This window comes from Zeus faber, assembly GCF_960531495.2.
Source record: "Zeus faber genome assembly, chromosome: 6".
In the NCBI taxonomy this organism is placed as follows: Eukaryota; Metazoa; Chordata; class Actinopteri; order Zeiformes; family Zeidae; genus Zeus; species Zeus faber.
The window spans coordinates 9,841,689-9,865,310 of NC_137201.1; the positions used below are offsets into that span (position 1 = coordinate 9,841,689).

General features: G+C 45.0%; 1 protein-coding gene across 1 annotated transcript in view; it reads left to right on the top strand.

Moving 5' to 3' along the window:
* The window catches only part of LOC307231153 (polypeptide N-acetylgalactosaminyltransferase 18-like), a gene marked incomplete at its 3' end in the record, with an annotated part of 129,444 nt that overhangs the window by 71,525 nt on the left and 34,297 nt on the right, over positions 1-23,622 (top strand). The window contains exons 5-9 of the mRNA XM_080001741.1: positions 3,263-3,460; positions 11,273-11,387; positions 17,614-17,799; positions 17,884-18,021; positions 23,379-23,474. Of these exons, the coding sequence (XP_079857867.1) occupies positions 3,263-3,460; positions 11,273-11,387; positions 17,614-17,799; positions 17,884-18,021; positions 23,379-23,474 (733 nt within the window). The remainder of the gene's footprint in view (positions 1-3,262; positions 3,461-11,272; positions 11,388-17,613; positions 17,800-17,883; positions 18,022-23,378; positions 23,475-23,622) is intronic.

Sequence of the window (23,622 nt, forward strand, 5' to 3'; positions counted from 1 at the left end):
GTCTTTGTCAGCAGTGATTTGGGCCGATGACCAAAACCCTGAGAAGCAAGTTTATTTTCAGGAAAGAAACAGAGTGCCTTTTGACATTGCTTTCACACATATCCGTTGCGACAAAATCAAAAGCACCTGCTGGCTTTCCTACGAACCAAAAGGTAAAAACTGAATTTTGTAATTCGGAACAAAATTAACCAGGTTTGGCAGCTACAGCGTACTTAACTCCAGCTACTGGAACAAAAGTAACCTGTATAAAACCAGAATAAAATTTTTATGCCAAGAACTTTGTGCTTAATGTGTTTGTCTAGTTCCATGAGTCATTTTAAAACCTCTTTGTATTTACTCCCTCTCTCTGACAAACAACATGGTTGGATACGTAATTATAATGACTGGCCAGGTTTTAAACAATATTTAGTCACATTTTATAGTGGATACTTTTTTGAATCCCATCGTAGATCCACTCCAACTACATGTAACTCACCTTCTGTCTTTCTGTAATTTCTCTCTCTCTCTGTCTCTCCCAGTCTCTCTATCTCCCACGCCCCAACGCTCACAATTCTGCATTTACATGCACGGCCTAAAAAAATCTCCCGCGAAATGCTTGGAAGCTACCTCTGCTGCAACCAATGAAATCTCTCTTTTCCAGCGCCATTAGGTGTCTTATCCCTAGATAACCAGAAATAAACAAATTTATTTTCCAAATTTTTATACTATTTTGCACATTATCTGAACACGTGCACCATTTACCTTCTGAGCGTGTCGCAGGTCCACGAGTACACTCACTTAATAGGCTGATGATTTGTTTTGGCCCTTGTTTATTAGCTTTTTTGTTCGTTGTTCCACCCCTCTCCCATCTTATTCCCTGCATTAGAGAAGTGTCTCTTCAGATTGTGTGTGTGTGTGTGTGTGTGTGTGTGTGTGTGTGTGCGCGCAGGCACTGTGTAATCACGCAGTTATTATGACCGGAGTGCCGACTGCTCTATCCGTCCATCCGTCCGTCCCACCACGCACTCTCTACACCGCAATTATCTGTCTCTCCAGCTATTTTCACTCCAACACTCCTCAGCAATAATGGAACAGTTTGGATTTTTCATAAAGATTTGTGGATATACAATTACAATAATCCTTATAATTAGTTCCCCCACACCCTGCCCCCACATTATTATTGTTTTCCAATCGCCTCGATTCCCTTAGCAGGGAAACAAAAGCAGTAAAAATCCCGTCTAAAATCACACAGGTGAGAGAGAGAAAGAGAGAGAGGGAGAGAGAGAGAGCGAGAGACCCTCCTAACCATCCTGCCACAAACTGATGGTTTTTATTAACTTTATTTTTAGAAAATATTTTTCACCATCCGGACCCTGTCCCTCCAACCTCAGATTTTCACTTTTTGTTCCTGTATTAGAATCTCACCCTTTGTGGGCCATATAAACTCATAAAACATTTATGAAGGTGGTTTGCAGGTAATGGGCAAGGGAACTGCATTAGATTTTATTCAAATTAACCTTTTTTTTTATTCTTTCCCATACTATATATATATACTACATAATGTATATACTGTATGTATACACACACACACACATACACACACGTATGAACTCCTACTTTCCTATATCCTATATTCCATGTGGCTTTTCCTGGGCTCCCGACAGAGGCGAGGATGTTGAAGACAAACCATTATTGAAGAGTGGCAAGATGTAACAAGTCAGGAGAGATGTTACATTGTCATGACAAAGGCTCCCCTTCACCCCCTTAACCTATGCTCGTCGATTGCTCTGATGAGCAACAGATGCACGGCCACCCCTGATCGCTGGCCCAATTAACTAGACCCAAGACAGGTGCGGCTGCTCAAGTCACACCACCGCCACACAACACCATATATTTTACTACAAAATCATAGCGCTTTGTGGACTTTCCCGGCTTTTTCAAGGAGCCCCAGCTGCTCAGAGATGAAAGCAATGAGTTGATCTGGCGTTTCATGTGACCCAAGTGTTTCGGTTGACCCCGCCTCTGAGCCAATGGTTTTTGAGGAAACGTAGGAGAAAATTGACGTTCATGCGAATAAAATAAATGCTATTTGGCAGAGCAAAGCCTCGCGTTGTATGGTGTCATTCAGTAATATATTTTATAGATTATTCAGTGACCTGCGACTACATGGCTTTGTGTAAAATGCTTTTATAGGTTTTTATTTATTCGTTGGTTTTTTTTTTCTCTTCAACATCTTTTCAATCTGCTTTTGTGTCTTTCCGAGAGAGAACAGTGAGACGGACATATTTTTGAGAACGGTTCCTCACTGGGTATAAAGTGAGTCCTTAAAATCCAAAACTGTTTTTCTTTTCTTCTGCTGCTTATTTTCTTGTAAAATTACTTGTAAGGTCAATCTTACCTTGGGAGTCATGTTCCAACCATCTGCGTACAAAAATTTCTTGCCAATGCAGGAAAGATTCATTTTGTATTTGACTTTTCAGCCTGTACCACTGCCAGACTTCAGGAAGAACTCTGACAGAGAGAGTTCCTACTTATGTTCAGAGACACAGGATTCTTCTTGGGTTTGAGGACTTGTCACAACAACATCACGTGTGACTCAACAACACGTATTTAAGTGCCACATGAGGAGAGAAAGTTAAAAAGTCGTGGCACTTCCTGCCTTGCGGTAGATTCTGGTTGTACATCTGCCTACAACATCAAGCTCATCCTGGAGGAGCCCGAACGGCTGTCCTTTCCTGCAGAAAGGAACCCTGCAGGGACACCTGTCCTGGCTGCCAAGAATCTCACTCCCAAACCAACTGTTGTTGGAAGTATTGGAAGTATTGGTGTCTTCCTATTAGCGTCTAAACAGCGAATCACCTCCATGCCATAGCTCCAGGCGCACTGCTTTTCCTTATCCCCGTGACAACCTGCTCCTCCTTCTGGGCCTAGAGACTGACCCTCTTCTCTTCTGAGTTTTACCAGCCGTGGAATGCATTTTAGTTTCTTTGTGACTGGGCATAAACAATAGCTGTTACGTTATCTAACTAGAACAGCGCCAGAGTCTAGATTTGTGACAGCAATTTTAGAAGCAAATTTAGGTGCCCTGTAAGTGCATGCGATCAAACTGAATCTTATCTACACAAGTTGCCAAAGGATCCCATGATAGCCAAGGATGAATGGCTGAAGTTTTTGGGGAGTAATTTGATACCCTCAATTCTCAATCTGTTTTTAATACAATACAGGGAGGTCAATTATAGGCTTTTCTCTTACATGTTCAGTTTCTGCGGCCGTCTTTCCACAGGGCAGAGCCAGTCCTGCAGCGGATAAAGGAGGACAGGACGCGCGTTGTGTCCCCGTCCTTTGACAACATCAAGTACGACACGTTCGAGGTGGAGGAATACCCGCTGTCCGCCCAGGGCTTTGACTGGGAGCTGTGGTGCCGATACCTAAACCCGCCCAAGTCCTGGTGGACGCAGCACAACCACACTGCCCCGATCAGGTAACGTGGTAAAAATAAATAAACTATATGCCTGTAAAGTAATTATAAGTAGTAATTCATACATACATACATTTACAACAATATTCAAAAATAAATATTATATATGTACATATTTTACACATTTTTTGTTCATTATTTATCATTTATCATATTTATTATTATTTATCTCTTTTTTTTAATTTGCACACAATGCAAGCTTCAGCTGCCGAAACCTGAATATCCTACAGGGGTTTGAAAAAGTTTTATCCTATGTAAATAATATTATGAATGTGTTTTTATACTCTTACTCTAATATTATACAGTGTATTTTCAAGTAAGAGTATAAATTATACTCATACTCTAATATTATATATATAATCTAGCCACTGGGAGTGCAAATCTAGCCATTGTGGGTGCACAAGCTAGTGTATCATCAGCGCCGGTCCCAAGCCCGGGTGAATAGAGAGAGTTGTGTCAGAAAGGGCACCCGGCTTAAAAACCATGCCAAATCAAACATGCGGACAACAAATCTGATTTCCATACCGGAACGGTCCAGGCATGGGTTAACAACGACTGCCGCTGGTGCATTGTGCTGCTGTCGGCCGAAGAAGAAGAAGAAGAGGGGGAAGGCGTGTCCGGAGACAGCAGGAGAGGAAGAAGGGTAGGAGAGTAGAGTTGAGAGTAGGAACTTTGAACGTTGGCACTATGAAGGGTAGAGAGAGAGACCAGGTGGAAGGGGAGTTATGTCAGGAGTATCGGAGCGGGGAACACACTGTTCTTCCATGGAGTGGATGGCAGGAGAAATGTGGTAGGGATAGTCTTGAAGGAAGAATATGTCAAGAGTGTTTTGGAGCTGATGAGAGTGTCGGACAGAGTGATGAGCATGAAGCTGGAAATTGATGGGGTGGTAATGAATGTGGTCAGTGCATATGCTCCCCAAGTTAGGCGTGAGATGGAAGAGAAAGATAAATTCTATAGTGAATTGGAGGTAGTGGTGGAGAGCATCCCCAAGGTAGAGAGAGTGGACTTTGGAGCAGATCTCAATGGGCATGTTGGTGAAGGGATCAGAGACATAGGTGACAAGAAGGTGATGGGTAGGTATGGTGTCAAGGAGTGTGTTGCTCGGCAGCATTGGATGGTGGTCTATAGGATGACTCTGGAGGTCAAGAAGAGGAAGAGAGTGAAAGAAGAGCCAAAGATAACATGGTGGAAGTTGAAAAAGAAGGAGTGTTGCATGCAATGTAGGGAAGAGGTAAGGCAGGCAATAGGTCGGAATGAATGGTTATCAGATGACTGGTAAACAAATGCACTAGTGGTGAGGGAGACAGCCAAGAAGGTACTCGGTCTATCATGCGGGAAGAGGAAGGAAGACAAGGTCTCTTGGTGATGGAATGATAGTCAGAGAGATGAAGAAAGTAGACAGGAGTACAAGCTAATGCGGCGCAAGACAGAAATGGCAAAGGAAAAGGCATACGATGAGTTGTATGAGAGGTTGGACAGTAAGGAAAGAGAAAAGGACTTGTACCAAGACAAAGCGACTAAGCTGGGAAGGATGTACAGCAGGTTAGGGTGATGAAGGTTAATGATGTGAATGTGCTGACTAGTGAGGACAGTGTGTTTAGAATGTGGAAGGAGTACTTTTAGGAGTTGATAAATGAAGAAAATGAGAGGGAGAGAAGAGTGGATGATGTGGGGATAGTAGATGAAGAAGTGCAGCAAATTAGCAAGGATGAGGTGAGAACAGCATTAAGGAAGGCAAGAGGTTAAAGAACATGAATGGAAAGGCAGTTGGCCTAGATGACATACCTGGAAATGTTTAAGTGAGAAGGCAGTGGCGTTCCTAACGACACTGTTTAACAACATCCTGGAGAGGGAAAGGATGCCGGAGGAGTTGAGAAGAAGTGGACTGGTACCCATCTTCAAGAATAAGCGAGACGTACAGAGCTGTAGTAACTACAGGGGAATAAGGTTGATCAGCCACAGCATGAAGCTATGGGAAAGGGTAGTGGAGGCTAGGTTAAGAGGAGAGGTGGGGATCAGCGAGCAGAAGTATGGTTTCATGCCAGGAAAGAGTACTACAGATGCAATGTTTGCTCTAAGAATACTGATGGAAAAGTACAGGGAAGGCCAGAGCGAGTTGCACTGCGTCTCTGTGGATTTAGAGAAAGCGTATGATAGGGTGCCAAGAGAGGAAGTGTGGTATTGCATGAGAAATTCGGAGGTGGCAGAGAAGTACATAAGAGTGGCACAGGATATGTATGAGGGCAGTCAGACAGGAGAAAGGTGTACAGCAGACGTGACGAAGGCATTGAAAGTGGAGGTGGGATTGCATCAAGGATCAGCTCTGAGCCCTTTCTTCTTTGCAATGGTGATGGACAGGTGAACAGATTAAATTAGGCAGGAGTCTCTGTGGACTATGATGTTTGCGGATGTGTTACGACCAGAGCTAGGAAGGACCCAAACACGCGACACAGAGAGACGGGAGGCAGACGAGGGATGTTTATTAGACCACACGGTGGAGATGGCTGGGGGACCCTGTCAGGTATGGATGGAGCAGGGCTGGGCAGGGATGATGATGACCGGGAAGGAGGAGTCCAGGATCCGGGTGGAGAGACGGGGAACCGGGCTGGATAGAGTGGGACGGACAGCCTTGGTCGACAAGAGGAGACAAGCAGGTAAGGGGAGGACGAAACAAGGAGACATAAGCTAGGGACTTGGAACAAGCACTAGGAGCTAGGAGCTAGGAACTAGGAACTAGGAACAAGGCCAATAGCAGTACAACTTGGTTAAGCTAGTTGACGGTCTGGCAATGAGTGACTGGGGAGCTGGAGAATAAATACTGTGTGGGTGATGAAGGTAATTGATCCCAGGTCTATGAAGTTGGCTCAAGAGCGGCCTCTAGTGCCGCTGGGAGGTCGTGGGCCGAACAGTACCCCCCCCTCTACAGACCTTGGCGGACATTTGGAACTGGAAGGGCGAGTACATTTGAAATCCCAGATGAGGGAGGCATCCAGGATGTGTCTCCGGGGGACCCAGGAGTGTTCCTCCGGACCGTACCCCTCCCAGTCCACGAGGTACTGAAGGCCCCTCTCCCGGCACTGCACGTCCAGCAGGCGTCGCACTGTGTAGGCCAGGTGATCGTCGATGGTGCGGGGGGGTGGTGGGGCCTTGGCAGGGAGGGAGAGGAGGGTGGAGACCACCGGCTTAAGCAGGGACACATGAAAGGTGGGGTGGACACAGAGGGAAGGAGGGGGAGGTGTACGGCACAGGGGTTGATGATTGACACAATGGGGAAAGGACCAACATACCGGGGAGCGAGTTTTCGGGAGTCCACCTTGAGGGGCAAGTCCTTCGTGGAGAGCCATACCATCTGTCTGGGGACGTACGTGGGTGTGGGCGCACGGTGCCAGTTGGCCTGCCGCTGGCAGATGCCTAGAGTAGGGTAGAGCAGGCCCTCTTCCACGTCCTCCAACAGCAACGGATGTGGGCCTGGATGGAGGGTACGACCATCTCAGCCTCCTGGGCAGGGAACAGCGGGGGTTAGTAGCCCAGAGAGCAGTGGAAGGGCGACAGGCCGGAGGAGGCATTGACCAGGGTGTTGTGGTCATATTCTGCCACAGCACCTTGCCCACTTTGTCTGTCTGCTGGTCTGGGGGTGGAAACCGGAGGAGAGACTGACCTGTGCCCTCAGGGCCAAACAGAAGGCACGCCAGACCTGGGAGGTGAACTGGGGACCTCTGTCCGACACCACTTCTACCGGGATGCTGTGGTGGCGGAACACCTCGGCCACAAGCAGGTCTGTGGTCTCCCTTGCCGATGGTAGTTTGGGCAGGGCAAGGAAGTGAGCCGCTTTAGAAAAGCGGTCCACCATGGTAGTGTTGCCCCGGGATGGTGGGAGACCGTTGACAAAGTCCAGGGCTATGTGGGACCAGGGATGAGTTAGGATGGGTAGGGGGCGGAGGAGGGCGGAGCAGGGTCAGGTGGAGGTCTTGGACCGGGCGCAGGTGGGACAGGCGAAGACGAAGGACCGGGTGTCAGGGAGCAGGGTCGGCCACCAGAAGCGCTGTCAGATGACAGCCACCGTGCGGGTGATCCCGGGATGGCAGCTGAGGCGGGAGGCATGGGCCCACTGCAGAACCTGGGAGTGTGCGGTGTCAGGGACGAACATGCGGTTAGGGGGTCCGGTACCTGGGTCGGGCTGGTGTTCCTGTGCTCGGGTGACCAGAGACTCGGCTGAAGCTTCGGACGAAGCGCCGGTAGAAGTTTGCAAAAGTGAGGAAGCGTTGGAGTTGCTTCCTAATGTTTGGGGATGGCCACTCCGTCACGGCGGCCACCTTCTTGGGATCCATCCCCAACCTCCCTCGGCCAATGATGAATCCTAGGAAGGAAACGGACGGGACATGAAAGACACACTTCTCGGCCTTGACGAACAGACGGTTCTCCAGGAGCCGCTGCAGCACCAGGTGTACATGTCTCACGTGGTCTGAGAGGGATTGGGAAAAGATCACGACGTCGTCAAGGTACACAAAGACAAAGGAATTGAGCATGTCCCAGAGGACATCGTTAATCAGGGCCTGGAAGACCAATGGGGCATTTGACAGACCGAAAGGCATTACCAGATACTCAAAGTGTCTGAGGGGGGTGTTGAAGGCAGTCTTCCATTTGTCCCTGTTGCGGATGCGGACCAGTTGGTAGGCGTTGCGGAGGGCAAGTTTGGTGAAGTGAGTGGCACCGCGGATGGGAACGAAGACTGACTCCATCAGCGGCAAGGGATACTTATTCTTGACCGTGATGTCATTGAGTCCCCGGAAGTGAATGTATGGAGGGAGGGTCTTGTCCTTCTTGGCGACAAAGAAGAACCCTGCGCCCAGCGGAGATGACGAGGGGCGAATGATCCCGGCAGCGAGAGAGTCGCGGATGTAGGTCTCCATGGACTCCTGTTCGGGTCGGGAGAGGTTATACAGGCGACTGCAGGGAAGGGGGGCGCCTGGCAGGAGGTTGATTGCTGATTGCCCTGCTTGCTGAAAACAGGGGCGAGGTCCAGATATTGCGATGGAACAAAGGACAGGTCGGGGCTCTCGGGACCGCCAGTGCGGGGCAGAGGCCGAGCGGAGACAGTGGGCATGGCAGTGCATGCCCCAGGCGCTCACGCTACCCAAACGCCAGTCCATCTGGGGGTTGTGGGTCTGGAGTCAGGGGTACCATAGACCCCCCTGGTTCTGGGGTACCCCAGGGGAATGGATGAGGAAGAACCCCATAGACTCACGGTGGTTGCCAGAAAGCAACAGCTCGAGGGGGGCCGCTGGTGGGTAATCCAGGTCAGATGTGACCCGGTCAGTCCCTTGACCTCAAATGGTGTGGGGAGAGGGAGAGAGGGTTGGAGCTGGAGCGGCCGGAACGTAACCCTACCGACAAGTCGTCCTCTCCTGGCCGGACCGGGCAGGTGGCTCGGAGGTGTCCTGGACGACCGCAATACAGACAGGCGCCGGTCTGTATGCAGTGGGCTCGCTCCTTGGGGGAGATCCGGGAGCGACCGAGTTGCATGGGCTCGACATCGGAGTGAGTCGGAGGACATCGGGGGCGCCCGAGAGTACTTGGCGCTGGGACCTCATTTTGCAGGACCCCCCTGATCCCAAACCGCGAAACCCCAGCTGGGAGCCGCCCCTCTCAGGCAAGAGATGAGGAATGCAATGAATGGGAGGGAGGGTGGCGAAAAGCTAAGAATGCAAGGAGTGGACGTGGAGAAGGCAGATGAGGGCAGAGTGTTGAGGATGCTGAGATTTTCATTGGGAGTGACAAGGATGGACAGGATTAAGAATGAGTACATTAGAGGGACAGCTCAAGTTGGACAGTTTGGTTGAAAAGTGAGAGAGGCCAGATTGAGATGGTTTGGACACGTGTATAGGAGAGATGAGAGTTACATTGGGAGAAGGATGCTGAGGAGGGAGCTGCCAGGCAAGAGGAAAAGAGGAAGGCCAAAGAGAAGGTTTCTGGATGTGATGAGGGAGGACATGCAGGCAGTTGGTGTAAGGGGGGAAGATGTGCAGAACAGAAGGTATTGGAGGCAGATGATCTGCTGTGGCGACCCCTAACGGGAGCAGCCAAAGAAAGAATAACTCTTATATTATATATATATATATTATATATATATATATATATATATATATACATTTGAAATATTATCAACAAGAAAATATGAATAAAATAAGAGTGATGAGTGATGAATATGAGTGATGGTATTTCTAGTGCATATTATACAATATACATTATACAATAACCACCCTAGAATAGAATAGACCAAAACATTGAACATTCAAACCCATGAAAAAGTAATGGGTGTAACTACGCAGCACACCAAGCAATAGCTCTGCAGGCGATCTGCTGACTTAATGAGGGGGAGTTGCGGGCAAAAAGTATTTTAGATTCAGCACAGAGTTCCCCCAAAAATCTACAGTATAACCAACCGCCTCTCATCCACTTCTGGAAATATCCCCTTGACCATAGAGCTCGGGGTGCATACAAATACATTTTTTTTTTTTTTTTTTCCTCTGCGCTTTTTAAAAATAACTTTTCTTCAACACATTCTGCCCACGCGTCGCCTGCACCTCTTCCAAAAGTAAGCGCTGGTGCAGTAAACACTAGTCTGTGATGGAAGAGGAGTAAGAAATCTTCTTCTTCGACTGAATTTGGATTCACTTTTCCGGTACATTTTCTGGTAGACACTGAGTATCATAATTATCTATTCTCCTAAACAGTATGTTCATGTGGAGATTTGGAATCGGCGTTAATAGAAAAGCTGTTAAAAAACCCGGTGTCGCAAATTGTTTCAGAAGTGAACTCCTGGATAAGTGGGATAACAGACTGTTGGAAAAGTGGGCTTTCAGTTAAATGGGACATTTTTCGGACTATTGGGGCCGTTGGAACAATGGGCAATCCCCGCTAAACCTATGTAGCCACTACAGGTTCCTACATTCTTATGCTGGAACAGTGTTTTTACCAAACTGCATACAAAACATACCTGTCAACCCAAATTTTCCCGGGATCCTCCAGTATTTTACCCTTCTCACCCGCTGTCCTCTGTTTAAACATTCAACCGTAAGTCTCCCGTATTTTTAACCCTTCTAAAAAAAAAAAGAATGGTTTACAATCAGAGCGATCTCCGTGAAAACAGTTTCTCCAACCAAAACAGAGAAAAACTGTGTTTTTATCGTTGATGTTGTAGATGAATTGAATGAACAAAGAAAGCCCCAAGACTTTCTCAGTCTGTCAGTTTGTTGTTGCCCACCCAAATAATCCAAATGCCCACCCAATGATCATGTCCTAGTAACACGTCTTCCGTTCGACAGACCGTGTATCCACGAGGGAGCAGGATTTCACCCAAACAGACTGTTTATGTTGAGCATATTCTGTATCTCATTTCGATAAGAGAGTGGGGGTGTTTGGAACTGACAGCATGAATAGTAATAAGAGTTATTTTTTCCGGCGCTCTCGTGTCAGTTTGATGTCGACGACGGATCTGTTTTGCTCATTTTCCCCCTGGATTTTCCTTTAAAAACGTCTGGAATTTGTTGCGTTACGCCGGGGCAAGTTTCTGACAGCTGGGTATTTGTAAGGTAAAACGCAACTTGCTGGGTTACCATGAACGGCCTCCAATGTTTATGACAACAAATAGGCAGCTCTTTTTTTCTTTTTCTTTTTTTTTTTACTTGAAACCCCAGCGCTCCAGGGCACCGAATGCAATGTGAGTCTAAATGTCAAGGTAGTTTCTTATAAGAAAACTTCAGATTCTTATAACTTCTTCCCTCAACTTTTCTATTTTCTTTCTCGTTTCAGGAGCCCAGCTCTGATCGGTTGCTTCATCGTAGACAGGAAGTACTTTGAGGAGATTGGCCTTCTGGATGAAGGCATGGAGATCTATGGTGGAGAAAATGTGGAGCTGGGAATTAGGGTGAGTAATCATTTCAAAGTTTAAAACAAATGTACGGCAGATCAACGGGGAATATGTGGATTTCTGAACATGTCGGTTCTTTCCAAAATGGTTTTGATGTCTTAAATGATAAATTGTCGCACTAGGAGAAGTTTATCACTGTTTACCAATGGTGACGAGATTGACGATGATGATTCTAAATTTTTCCCACAACATTCCATTGAAACCTTGCATCCTGGGTAACATCCACAGCTTCCATGCCATGTCATGCCATGCTACTGTACATTGAAGAAGAATAGGAAGTAGAATCATAATAAAACACTTTCAGGTCAACCCATTCACGGAAAAGAAAATAAGGTCCACTCCAAATAATGACTCCTCTTCGTGGAGGTCAGTTTTAGGAAAAGCCTCTCCATTTCTTTTACACGGCTGTTTATTGTAGGTACTGTAAAATGCACTTTCTTCAGAGCAGATTTGAAATTATCTACAGGGGGACGGTGGGTGGTCTCACACCCCCGAAAGCTCTTTGCTCTACCGCAGACAGCCGCTACGTTTGGGAACACGGATCTACCTAGCGGAAGAAGCTGTCGAAATAGCTTTTTGGACTTGAGTGGACACAGCCGAACATATCGGGAAAATTGTTTTGATGCCAGCTTGGCGCTTAGGAACATAGCGATTTGCAGTCCAGTACCAGTAAAGTGGAGATCTTATTATTTTCACAAAAGAAAATCCCCGAACTGCAGGCAATCCAACACTGTCAGGGTAAGAGTATGTTAGGCCTTGGCGTGTCCACCATTTCCGTCTGGCTTGACCAGGTCAGGTTCACGGTAAGTGGACTAAGAGTGTTGGAGGAGGGTGGTGAGTCGATCAATTGGAACTTGGAATTTGGCAGCCTGCCCTGTCCGACAAAAAGATCAGTGAGTTTGCTCTCAAAGTGTCCAACTGGTACAACCTGTACGCCTTTTTTCCCCCAAAACATGGGCCGACTTCCAGTTTTGCAGAGAACCACTGCACCCTCTTTGGAGGATCGTTCCACTTCTGACCTTCACTTGCTGTCCACACATCACACCCCAGTCCTGGAAAACCTTGAATGTAACAGAAAGTAAATAGAGGAGCATTAGGTAACTCACCAATGGCCATGGTGAAGTCGCATTTCCCCCGGATGGGATGGTGAGGTTGCGGTACTCAGCTAATCACCATCCCATGTGGACTATCCCTGGTGGTCCGTGAACAGTCCAGATGTTGTCTCCAGCTGTCGGTCCCCTCCCAACCCAGACTACTTTTTGGCCCCATCCCGGCTGTCGACGTGGCTGATCAGCTGAAGGCGGAGCCGCGTAACGCACTTTTCGTCCGTGGTTGTGATGAAGAACAGGATGAACTTGAACTAATTCCAATTCAGGAATAAAAAATATGTTATTGTGCTAGGCAACTTTCAAGTGCTGCCCTTTACCCCTGCGATTAGAATTGGAGCTCTGTGGATGTTGGGTGTGTGTGTGTGTGTGTGTGTGTGTGTGTGTGTGTGTGTGTGTGTGTGTGTGTGTGTGTGTGTGTGTGTGTGTGTGTGTGTGTGTGTGTGTGTGTGTGTGTGTGTGTGTGTGTGTGTGTGTTTGTGTGTGTGTGTGTGTGTGTTTGTGTGTGTGCCTGTGCATTTGTAGGTATGTGTCAGTTCCCTTGTGTAGTTCAGAATTCTTTAAGAATTCCAAACCACAGTATTCTGCACACAAATAAATATCAAGGATGAAGTGGAAAAAGTATATATGTTTTTTTGTTTTTTTTATTATTTCCCTGCTAAAGCAAAACACTGCACTGCAAAAGGCCTCGCCACAGATCCACCATCATGCAAATCAGCCATCTTATTTTGAGTGGATCGGCACAGCGACTCTGTCCCCTGGGAATACCCCTTAATCTAAGCCATTCATCTGGTGTTGAGTTCATTCTGGGGTTTTAGGTTGGAAAACAATGGATTTTGTGCTATTTCTGCTTCCCCCCCTCCTCTGAAAAAGCAGCTGGAATCTTTATTTAATATTTCTTTATCAGTGGCGGCTTCCTGCAGAAGAGGCTCCTATCTCTCACCGCCGCACACTCGTTGCGATAACAACTGCTTTCATGGAACTTCTTCACCGCGGCGGCACAGCTCTGTGCATTCGCCGCTAGTCGTCTCCCACTGCTTTCATTGAGTCGTTTCTTTATCACAACAGGCGACCGTCTTACAAGTCATTTATAATTTATGTGATTTGTTATTGCTTTTTCGTTTCTATTAGGCTCATTAAAACTTTTTAAAAGGTTCGGGGGGAGAGGAGAAAAGAAAAGCGATGGGGTTTTTTGTTGTGCCAAGGAATCAAAGGAGACAAACTGGGAGATGATTAGCGGTTTTAATGGGGGTCGGTTGATTCCTGGCCCTTCTGCCCGCTTCAGAACCAAATGCAGACAAACTCATACAATGCAGCCGTGCATGGGCAAACTCTCTCACACACACGCACGCACGCTCGCACGCATGCACGCACACATGCACACACACACACACACACATATTCTTACATGCACAGCATGTAAAACACCCAAATAAACGCAAGCTGGAGTTAATCTCCTAATGATGGTGACTAGATGCTGTTGTTATATTCACAAATAAAATTTTTTTTCATAGATAATACAGTTGGTCCATACATAGATTGACGCATGGATGGATATTAGATAGTTAGGTAGATAGATAGATAGATAGATAGATAGATAGATAGATAGATAGATAGATAGATAGATAGATAGATAGATAGATAGATAGATAAATACAATGATACATAGATACTGTAGTGTGATATAAGTGTCTGGCGCTCAGAAACTGGACATGAATCATAGTTGTATTTGGCAGTCCAGACAAGCTGTCATCCAAGTTTCATCCACATCGGGGTGAATTTGTGGAAAGAGTTACGAAAAAGCAGTGGGTTTTTTTCACCCTTGTTAAGGTCACGTGAACACATTGCAGACGACCGATTGGTCACAGAGAAATGTCACTGCCCCACTGCGTCATCATTGCGTGACACGACACATCTGGAACCGCGCTGCAGCTGACCAACGAGTTGGTTTGAGACACAAACTCCCTAAATACAAGCAGTTTATTAACTGTCCGAGCAAAGAGGAGATCACGCTGGAGCACCGTTACACCACCATCCACGTGTAATTACAGTTTGGATGAATACACAGATGTCTGACGCCAGCTACTGTGAAGACAGTTGTATACAGACACGCACCAAGGCGAGTTAGCCCTCAGAATCTATAGAAGTTCCAGAGATATATATTTCTACAGATACCTATGTTTATATTTACCCGCATATCCAAGCATATTAGTCCTTAGATATGAAGCCAAATTCCAAATTAATGGTATACTACACACTTTATACTTCATAGTCAAAACCAGATATCTGGTCATTATAAAATAAGACAATTCATTTGGTTATATGTCTTCCTGAATTGTAGTTAGTTATTACAATAACCATAGTAAATTACACAGTGAAAGGAATGTATTTATTTAGTCTGTTATGAAATATTTGCATTATTTCTGTGTTTTCGGGTTCCAGATGCCACGGAAAAGCTGAAGGTCTAAGACAGCAGAGAACGTCTCCATGTTACACACGGGGGTTTTTCTTGTACATTCAATTAGCGAAATTAATACATCTACGAAAAACAACGCACCGTTATATTTACGCGCGGGGTTCGTCCCGTTCGCACAGAGATCTCTGAGCAGAGAGTTCGGAGAGCGGAGGTCCCTGATCATGTTCTGGCAGGATCCGGCACAAATTCATCCCTGGTTATATGTCATCTTGAATTGTAGGTAGTTATAACATTAACCTTTATTGGTCACAAACACACACCGACTAACCTAGACCCCATGCGTTGCTGCCTGCAGCTATATTTATTATATTATAATTATATAATCGAAATCCATATTTATAGAGATAAAAATCTAGGAAAAAACTATGATTTGGAGACACCTGTGTGTTTTGGAAGCGGGAGGATAGTCTTCTGTTCTCCTGCTTTCCTCTCCTTCCCCTCAGGAATCCCCCGATTCCACCCATTTTTCTCTCCTTCCTCCTTCCTCACTAACCCTCCAACCCTCACCCCCCTCCCTCCCTTTGTACAGATCTCCCTCTGTATCGTTCTCTTTCTTCCTCACCCCCCCAACCTCACCCCTTGGGCCTCAATCTCTCTCTCTCTCTCTCTCTCTCTCACACTCCCCACTGTCTCGCTCTGTCCCTCTCTCTCAGCCTTTCTTCCATCTTAGTCTCTATCTCACTCTGCACACTCCGTGGGCTCAGACAAAGATTGCCACGCCGGTAGAACAGCCCCTTACACCGTCAACCTACTGTGGGAAATCCTTTTTACAATACGCTGAGGTATTTGTGGATTTTGACTTTTCTTTTCCAAAAGCCCTTTGTTTTCTCAAATCTTTTTTTGGAACGAGACAGAGTACGGCAGGCTGGGCTAGGCGGATTAGAAGCAGACAAAAAAGAAACATCTAGACTTAAAGGTGTCCAATAAGGACGTTTTAAAGGTTTCTGCTGTAGACTTAAAGGGATAGTCCAGTTTTTGAGAAACTATCTTTTTGTCAATCTAAAGCGGGATACACACTACAAGACAATAAAGCAGATTTTGGCCCCAATTTTCCCCTTCAGACAATCCTGAGCCAAGTCCCAGTTTTCTGATGGTTCTTAAGATTATAAGACGTGTGAGGTATGTTAGGGTTTTTGTTTTGTTTTTTGTTTTTTTGTGTTTTTTACTTCTGGCCGTTCTGGCAGCACGAATCGCAAATATTAAACATATAATATTTACGACCCGATAGCCTGTAGTGCAGGGGGAACCCTGCGGACGCCGGCTGTGAATTGTCAGGGGGGGAAGACTGATAGCCAATTGGGAGCCAAGCTGACTGAAACGGAAGAAGTTCCAAATGCAACCGCAGCCATGCCGGAAAATACGAACGCCGCAAAGTATAAAGCTCGCACTACAACGTGTTCACGCCGTTTCCATGACTTAATTTCATTTTCAACATTGACAGTATGAACATTTGAAAAATCTTGTAGTACCGGACGGGCTTTAAACCAGGTTCAGAGGAGAAGGTCAATCCCAGTTTAATCTCTGTGTGTCCAGTGCTGAGATAGCGACGGGCTCCTGTGAAATAAAGGAACTACACCTTCAGCATCTAAAAAAAAAGCTGAGTTATTTAAGCAATATCTATTGTGTCTCTATGACAAGTAAAAATAAGCTGAAAGATCGAATCTTAGTTCTATCCAAAATCCATGTGCTAGGTGCAGTAATTATCTCTGATTGTTGGTACAAACTACCATGCCTCACACCAGGATATTTCCATCAAGAATACACTATACACTAAACCATTGAGCAAGGTTGCGGTATGAACAGTTATGAATGATGGGAGCGACTATTTTCACAAGTTCTTGGTTGAAAAATGGCGACATATCCTTCGAGAAATAACTAAATAGATATTGCTATTTAAATAAACCATTTGTAGGAATTAAAAAACAGCACAAGCACCTCTAAGCAAAGGATGTATTGTCTGGTGAATTGTGTGTGTGCATGTATGGAAATGAGATTCGCAGAATGCAAAGTACCACTGGAGACATTGCCACATAAGATGCCAAGTAACACAACAGACAAAGAATAGGAGGTGTGATAAGCTATATGAATCCTCGCCGGCTTGTCCTGCCTCCCTTTGAAGGTGTGGGCGAGGAGGGGGGGGGGGGGGGGACCTGTGGGTGATTCTTTTCTCGTCCTGTCGTAGATGCCCCCCTATGGAGACTCCTCCATTCCTGCAGTAGTCAACAGTGGAGGCTGCTGAGAGGTAGCAGGGCCCAGAATTGAGTTTGACGCAGGGAAGAAAAGCATGGCCTGTCACTATGTCACCAGTTGATTGATGAAAAATATATTTTCATCAATATCTAGTTATAAATTATGTTATTTGATTGTTAAATTGTCTACATAAATACATGAAGCTATTTAAAATGTTGTGCATTGTTTGACATTTATCTGTTGGTTTCATAGGTGTCAGTATGTGACATCCATCATCTAGATCATGTGGATTTGGGTAGCTGATCTGATTCATTCCTAGTGTTTCAATGTGTTTATTGCATTGTGTTTTCCAATGCAATAAACACAATTGAGCGTTGACATTCCGGAGTCTGCAGATAGGCCGTCTTTGGGTTGTCATTGATAAGGAGAGTTTGTGTTCCTTTGAACCAAGGTGTGGCAATGCGGAGGCAGTGTGGAGGTCCTGCCGTGCTCCAGGATCGCCCACATCGAGCGTGCACACAAGCCCTACACGGAGAACCTTACGGCCCACGTACGCCGCAATGCACTCAGAGTGGCCGAGGTTTGGATGGACCAGTACAAGAATCATGTCTACATGGCCTGGAATATTCCGCAACAGGTACTGAGATGGGAAGCATGCTTATTTGTCTTTCTAATTGTGCATGTTTATTTCAACACTCATCACGGTCACTCTGTTCTCCAGAACTCTGGCATAGACATAGGAGACATCTCTGAGAGGAAGGCCCTTCGCTCCAGGCTCCAGTGCCGACCCTTCACCTGGTTCCTCACCAACATTTACCCCGAACTCCGATCCTATAGCGACAGGGTTGCTTACGGTGTGGTGAGTAATGTTGTTTACACCCTGGGGATCGGTTCCAAATCTATTAAAACCTTTGTTGGGTGCATTGAATCCGTTATCCTCGAACAATTATACCCTAGGGTGACTAAAAGAAAACCCTGATAATCCATGGGAGGGAGCACGGAGGCAAGTTTGCAACCCATTTGGAAAAACATTGGATTCCCTCTGGTTTCCACCTTTACCGAAACTACTGCACAGTCAATTAAGTACTCAAGAGATATTGAATCTGGAATGAAACGGGGACGAGGCAGTGTTCAGTTTTTATAATACCTTGTAAAAAAGTAAATGTGGTGTTTATTGCGATGAGTTTTACCAACTGGGATTTTGCTTTTTCCTAAATGTTTGAACATAACTTTATCTTGAAACATTTACATTCAAACAATCCTGTACACTTCTTTAAAAGCACAATGAGTCATATTCTATGCAGTTGTTGAAAAGTGACAGTGATCAGCAGGGGTCCGCAAATGTTGATCAGTGCGAGTCTGTCCTCTGTTACCTCGATGGCGGCTGAGATGTCAAGCTCAAATTAAGACTTTTGTTTCAGACCTTTGTCATAACTCTGTTATCACCATGCAAGTTCGGACTTGCCAGTCTAAAAAACATCCATGCAGCACCCTAAGCCAGCTTTGGTGCTTTTAAGTATTCCAGTCTTCCAGTCAGGCTGCCTGCAGCCTGCACTTTGTATTTTTTCATCCAAACTGGTCGTGAATGTTCTTTTTATCTCTTGCTGCAGACCTGATGGTTCTTCAGATAGCCACAACATTCTGGCATTCCACAAGATTGTGGGATCGTAGCACCTCTGAACGCAGGACTTATTTTCTTATTTCAAAAGCCTTTGAAACTTTTAACTTTCCAGAGCTGCAAGACTCATTTCTGCATTTCCACTTATGTCATAGGAGACCAAATCATGCAATTTCTTATTAAACTTCGCAAAACACAGGGCGCAACTGCTATAACTCATTTTTTTCTGCACCAAGAGAACTGTTAATTTCTCCTGAGACAAACAGCAGGGTTGTTTGGGGAGGGATCCAAAGCTGCTCTCACATATCTGAGTAGGTGCAATCATATCAGCAACCCTCCCCAATTGAACACCCTTCAGCTGCCACTATTATCTTCCACGCCAAACCAGACCGAGAAGCTCGTCAGCATCACACAATGAATCAGCATTGTCCCTGCATATGAATCCACTCATTGGACATTTTGTGTGTTTGCACGGATGGAAAAATATTATGACAATAGTTTTTTTGTGGCCAGGGCAGAAGGTTAATAGCTGATGAGCGTGACCATCTTTATTGCGTGTCCCCTTTTTTAAATCTGAAGGACGGAGCTTGGTCCTCAGTAGCTGGTGTGGGAAGACACATCACATCTACAACAAGGCGCCAAAGTGTGAGGATTTAATAAGTGAGCTGCTCTCAGAAACACGAGTAAGAAACATTAAGAGACAGAGCCACGAGCTATTCCAATTAAAGTGTGGTCTGTATACGCCGGCAGAGTCCAGAGAAACCGTTTAAACGGCAAATTCAGCTCCGATAGTAGTCGTACAATTTTTTTTTTTTTTTAATATTCCGAAAAACTCATTTTTGGCGGATGCTTAAACCTTAATATTACAGATGCAAATTACAATTTGATTTGAACTTTCCAATTCCTTTAACTTTAAAAGTGATTGTGTGCACGGAATAGCAGATGAGCTGCTGGAGTGAAATCGCAATTGCTTGGGGTCTGTAATGAAAGGCTGAACCTTTCTATGGCACTTCATCTCAGCATGGCTGTTGGAGGGTTTTGCATGATTGAAAATCTTTTTTTTTTTTTTTTTTTTTTTTTCGCATAAGAGAAGAGAAGGACAGTAATCTTTTGAAAGCAGAAGAGAATTAGTCCCATCGTCGCGAATAGCTGTAATATATTGAAAAGGGAGATTTTGTATGATTTGTACACCTTTGGCCCATTTCAATACGTGCCGCGACTGTATTGAGATTAATTTATCTGGATTTTTCCCATTTGTCTACCTTTTTTTTTTTTCTTCTTCAGCTCTCTGAACTATATTTGCTCGGTTTTGCTCAGCTGCTCTGGTTTTTACTACTGGCCTACTGCAGCTGGTTTCCCACAAAAGAACAAAAAAAAAAAAATACACATTTTTTATTGTATTCTTATAAAGGATATTGAAAACCTTTCACCGAGGTCAGGTGGCGCGCAGGAGGGGTGGAGGGGGATGATTGAAAATAGGTCGGCTGTGTTTCTTCTTTCTCTGTTTAGACGTCACGGAGAAACAAGCCTCCTGCTTTCAAGATCCCCCCCCCCCCTCCTGTCCCCGTCCCTGTCTAGGCCACTTCTCATGTTTGCTGTTTGATAAACACTTCAACCGCAGAGGGAGCTGGATGGAGTTATTTGTTGAGACTATTGAGCGGTGGCGCGGCTCCGTGCATGCGCAAGATGAAAGTGTTGCAACGGCGGCATCTGAAAAATGTAGATATGAAGTTTACATATTTGACAAAGAAACAAAAAAAACAAAAACCTCCCTCAGTTAGAGAACATGGAGCCAACGCGACAAGTGTTCTGACCTCGCACAAAAGGTGGCTCTGGCTTCTCTGACTGATCTCTTATTTAACATCAGAAAAAAAAAAGTTGTCGGAAAAGACACAAGGCAAATATTTGAGATTGCCTTTTCTTTTTTTTTTTTTTTTTTTTGCTTTGGTATTGGTAGGAGCGTCTCTGCTCAAAAGCTGGAAAACAAAGTTGAGCTCTGCAGTGGAGCAGCCTTTTGTCAGCCTGCACCTTCCCACCTACGGAGGAAAAGAAAGAATATTTAAATCCGCTGCGAAAGCCTGCATATCACAGCGAGCAGAATGAGTATTCATGTCAAAATAAATAATAGATTTTTATTTAGAAAATAACATCTTTCATTGATTTCATTATTATTTTATTTTTTCAGTTTCACTCCCTCATATCAAGGACCCAGCCTCTCGTTATGTCACACCATAGAACATCACTGAATAGGTGGATTCACCGCTATTTGACTTGGAGTGTTGATGAATGACTTGAATGGCATATGTTGTGTGCCATTGCCGCAGAATGTTTCCAGCACTGAGAAAATGACCGCGGGATTCACAAAGCACTTGACACTCACTTTCGGGCCTTCGGAGGCTGATTAGGATCGGGCGTCCTTTGTCTGTTTGCAATACCTTTTCGGTTGAGTGAGCCTCGACCTTCAGGATGTCGCGAAAATCCTTCAAGGCTTCCCGCCTTTTGTACCGTAAAGGTGACCGTGGTACGCGAGACACCATTTGACTTACATTATTTTCATTCCACAATTGCGTGTCTCGTCGTCTGACCTTCTCCGAGTTTCTGACTCTTATCGGAGTGGCGTGGGAAGGTCTGCCTTGGGCGAGACAGATACAAGGAGCCTGTTGCGATATTTACATAATCGACTTATCGTACGATATATGGATATGACCTCGATCATTTTTCTGAGCTTGATAATTGCCTGTTGTGTTAACAGGCGTGTTTGTTTACATAAGAATGTCACCAGCACAATGGAAAGTTAAACAGCATTGTTTTTTCACAGCACCGGAGAGCTACGCCGCTACTCAAAGTATCGACGTGACAAAGCCTAAACAATACCTCGGCCGCAGAAGAATCCTCCAAAATCGGGATCTCCTCCTCATCTTTTGGAGTTTTCACATTGACCACGATCACAGTGCCTGTCTGAGTTTTATCTACACTAGAATCCCTGGTGGACTCTCTGCCACTGTTGTTTCGTACGGATGCTGCGTTCAAGTGTCGTGGGAATTTACGATCAAAATGATTTGCTGCTTTCTGCTGCTCATAACATCAGTATGTTGTTTATAACCATAAATACTCTCCTTATATTTAAACTTATGGAAAAATATATTGGCTTTTAAAATGGCTTTGAAGAAAAGTGCCAGCTAAATGACGTAAAGTATGAAAACACGTTATAGAAGGAATTATGTTACAATTCACAAATACATATGTGTAATGCAATAAATACAAATATAAATGGGAGAAGATCAATGGATACAATCTATAAATCTCTATTAAGGTTTGAAAAAAATAGGGACATAAATGTATTTCAAAATACACATATAAATAATGTATTACATGCGTTGTGTAAACCATTTTACAAATTAATGTAACTGAGCCCAATTAACAGAAAAAAAACTGCTGAGACAGGTTTTGCTGTCATTTCTGGTCGCGCTGCTTCTGTCATTTCGTCTGCTCTCTGCGTCCAAGTTCCATTGTGGGCGGGGCTCAGGCAACTACACACACACACACACACACACAGCTATCAGTTGAAATATAGATTTGGTAGCAGATATGGCTTCTTGAGGCATCTGTACCTTTGTTCAAAGGGACACCTGACTGTTGTTTTAAGGAGATTATTGTGTTTTGGAGGAAACGTGTGCTTATTCACGTAACTGTGATTTTATAGCATATACTGTATATGTGATAATCTCTAAAAGGCACAATGCCTCATCGCATGGGCGTATTTCATATAGATATAAAAAAAAAAAGATTTTTTTAGAAATACAATTGCATGATTTAGCCACAAGAGCGCTGAAGTGCAACTTTTGTTAACAACAGCCCAAGGGTCGATCTTATTTATTGTTTTGGATGTGTGCTTTTTCACATTTCAATGTCTGAATATTCCAAAGAATTAAAAGTTCATTGCTATTTGAAAGGGCAAAACATTGTGTTAAAATGACAATACACTAATGTTACAATACACTGTTACACTAATGTTGTTGTTACACTAATCTCTGTCGCAATGTAGTTTGAATGTTATTCTCCCTTGTAAGTCGCTTTGGATAAAAGCGTCTGCTAAATGACTAAATGTAATGTAAATGTAATAATATCGTTTATGGCAATTATTTCTGGAACAATATATCGTCCAACAAAAGCAGTTGTTGTGACAGGCCTAGATACAAGCGCCGTGTCAGTATGAGAGACCTCCACTCCCTTGCCTGTCCGTGCTCTTCAAATAAAACATGTATATGTCGGAGAAAAGATTTTCTCCAAGCCAATGTTCTCTCTCTCGCTCTCTCTCTCTCTCTCTCTCTCTCTCTCTCTCTCTCTCCCTCTCAATTCTTCTGTTCAAACTTGTCCCGTTAGGAGCTCTTTTGGATGGAACCTCGGCTCCACCGCTGGGCCCCCCTGTTTGATTTTTCAGCAGACTGCCCTCAACGTGACGCCTCAAAGAGCTGACCTCTTACATGAGCTGCCTGTGAAATGTTTCTCGGAATAAAGACGGGGAAAGGAGAGAGAGTGGAATCTTCATTTTCTGTGTCCATTGTGTGTCTCACTCCCTCCGTTTCTCTCCTGACCAGCTGAAGAACAGTCTAAGAGGCGACCTGTGCCTGGACCAGGGACCAGACACCGACAACGTGCCCATCATGTACCTCTGTCATGGCATGACTCCGCAGGTCAGTGTCCCGTCTCTCTGCTCCATTCTCGGTAACTGTTTCTCAGGTGTTTTCTTATTTGGTTGATACAATAATGTTTTTTTTATGACAGCGAGGCCTTCGCCTGTCCCATAAAGACATGACACTCTTGTCTTGTATGAGCCAATGA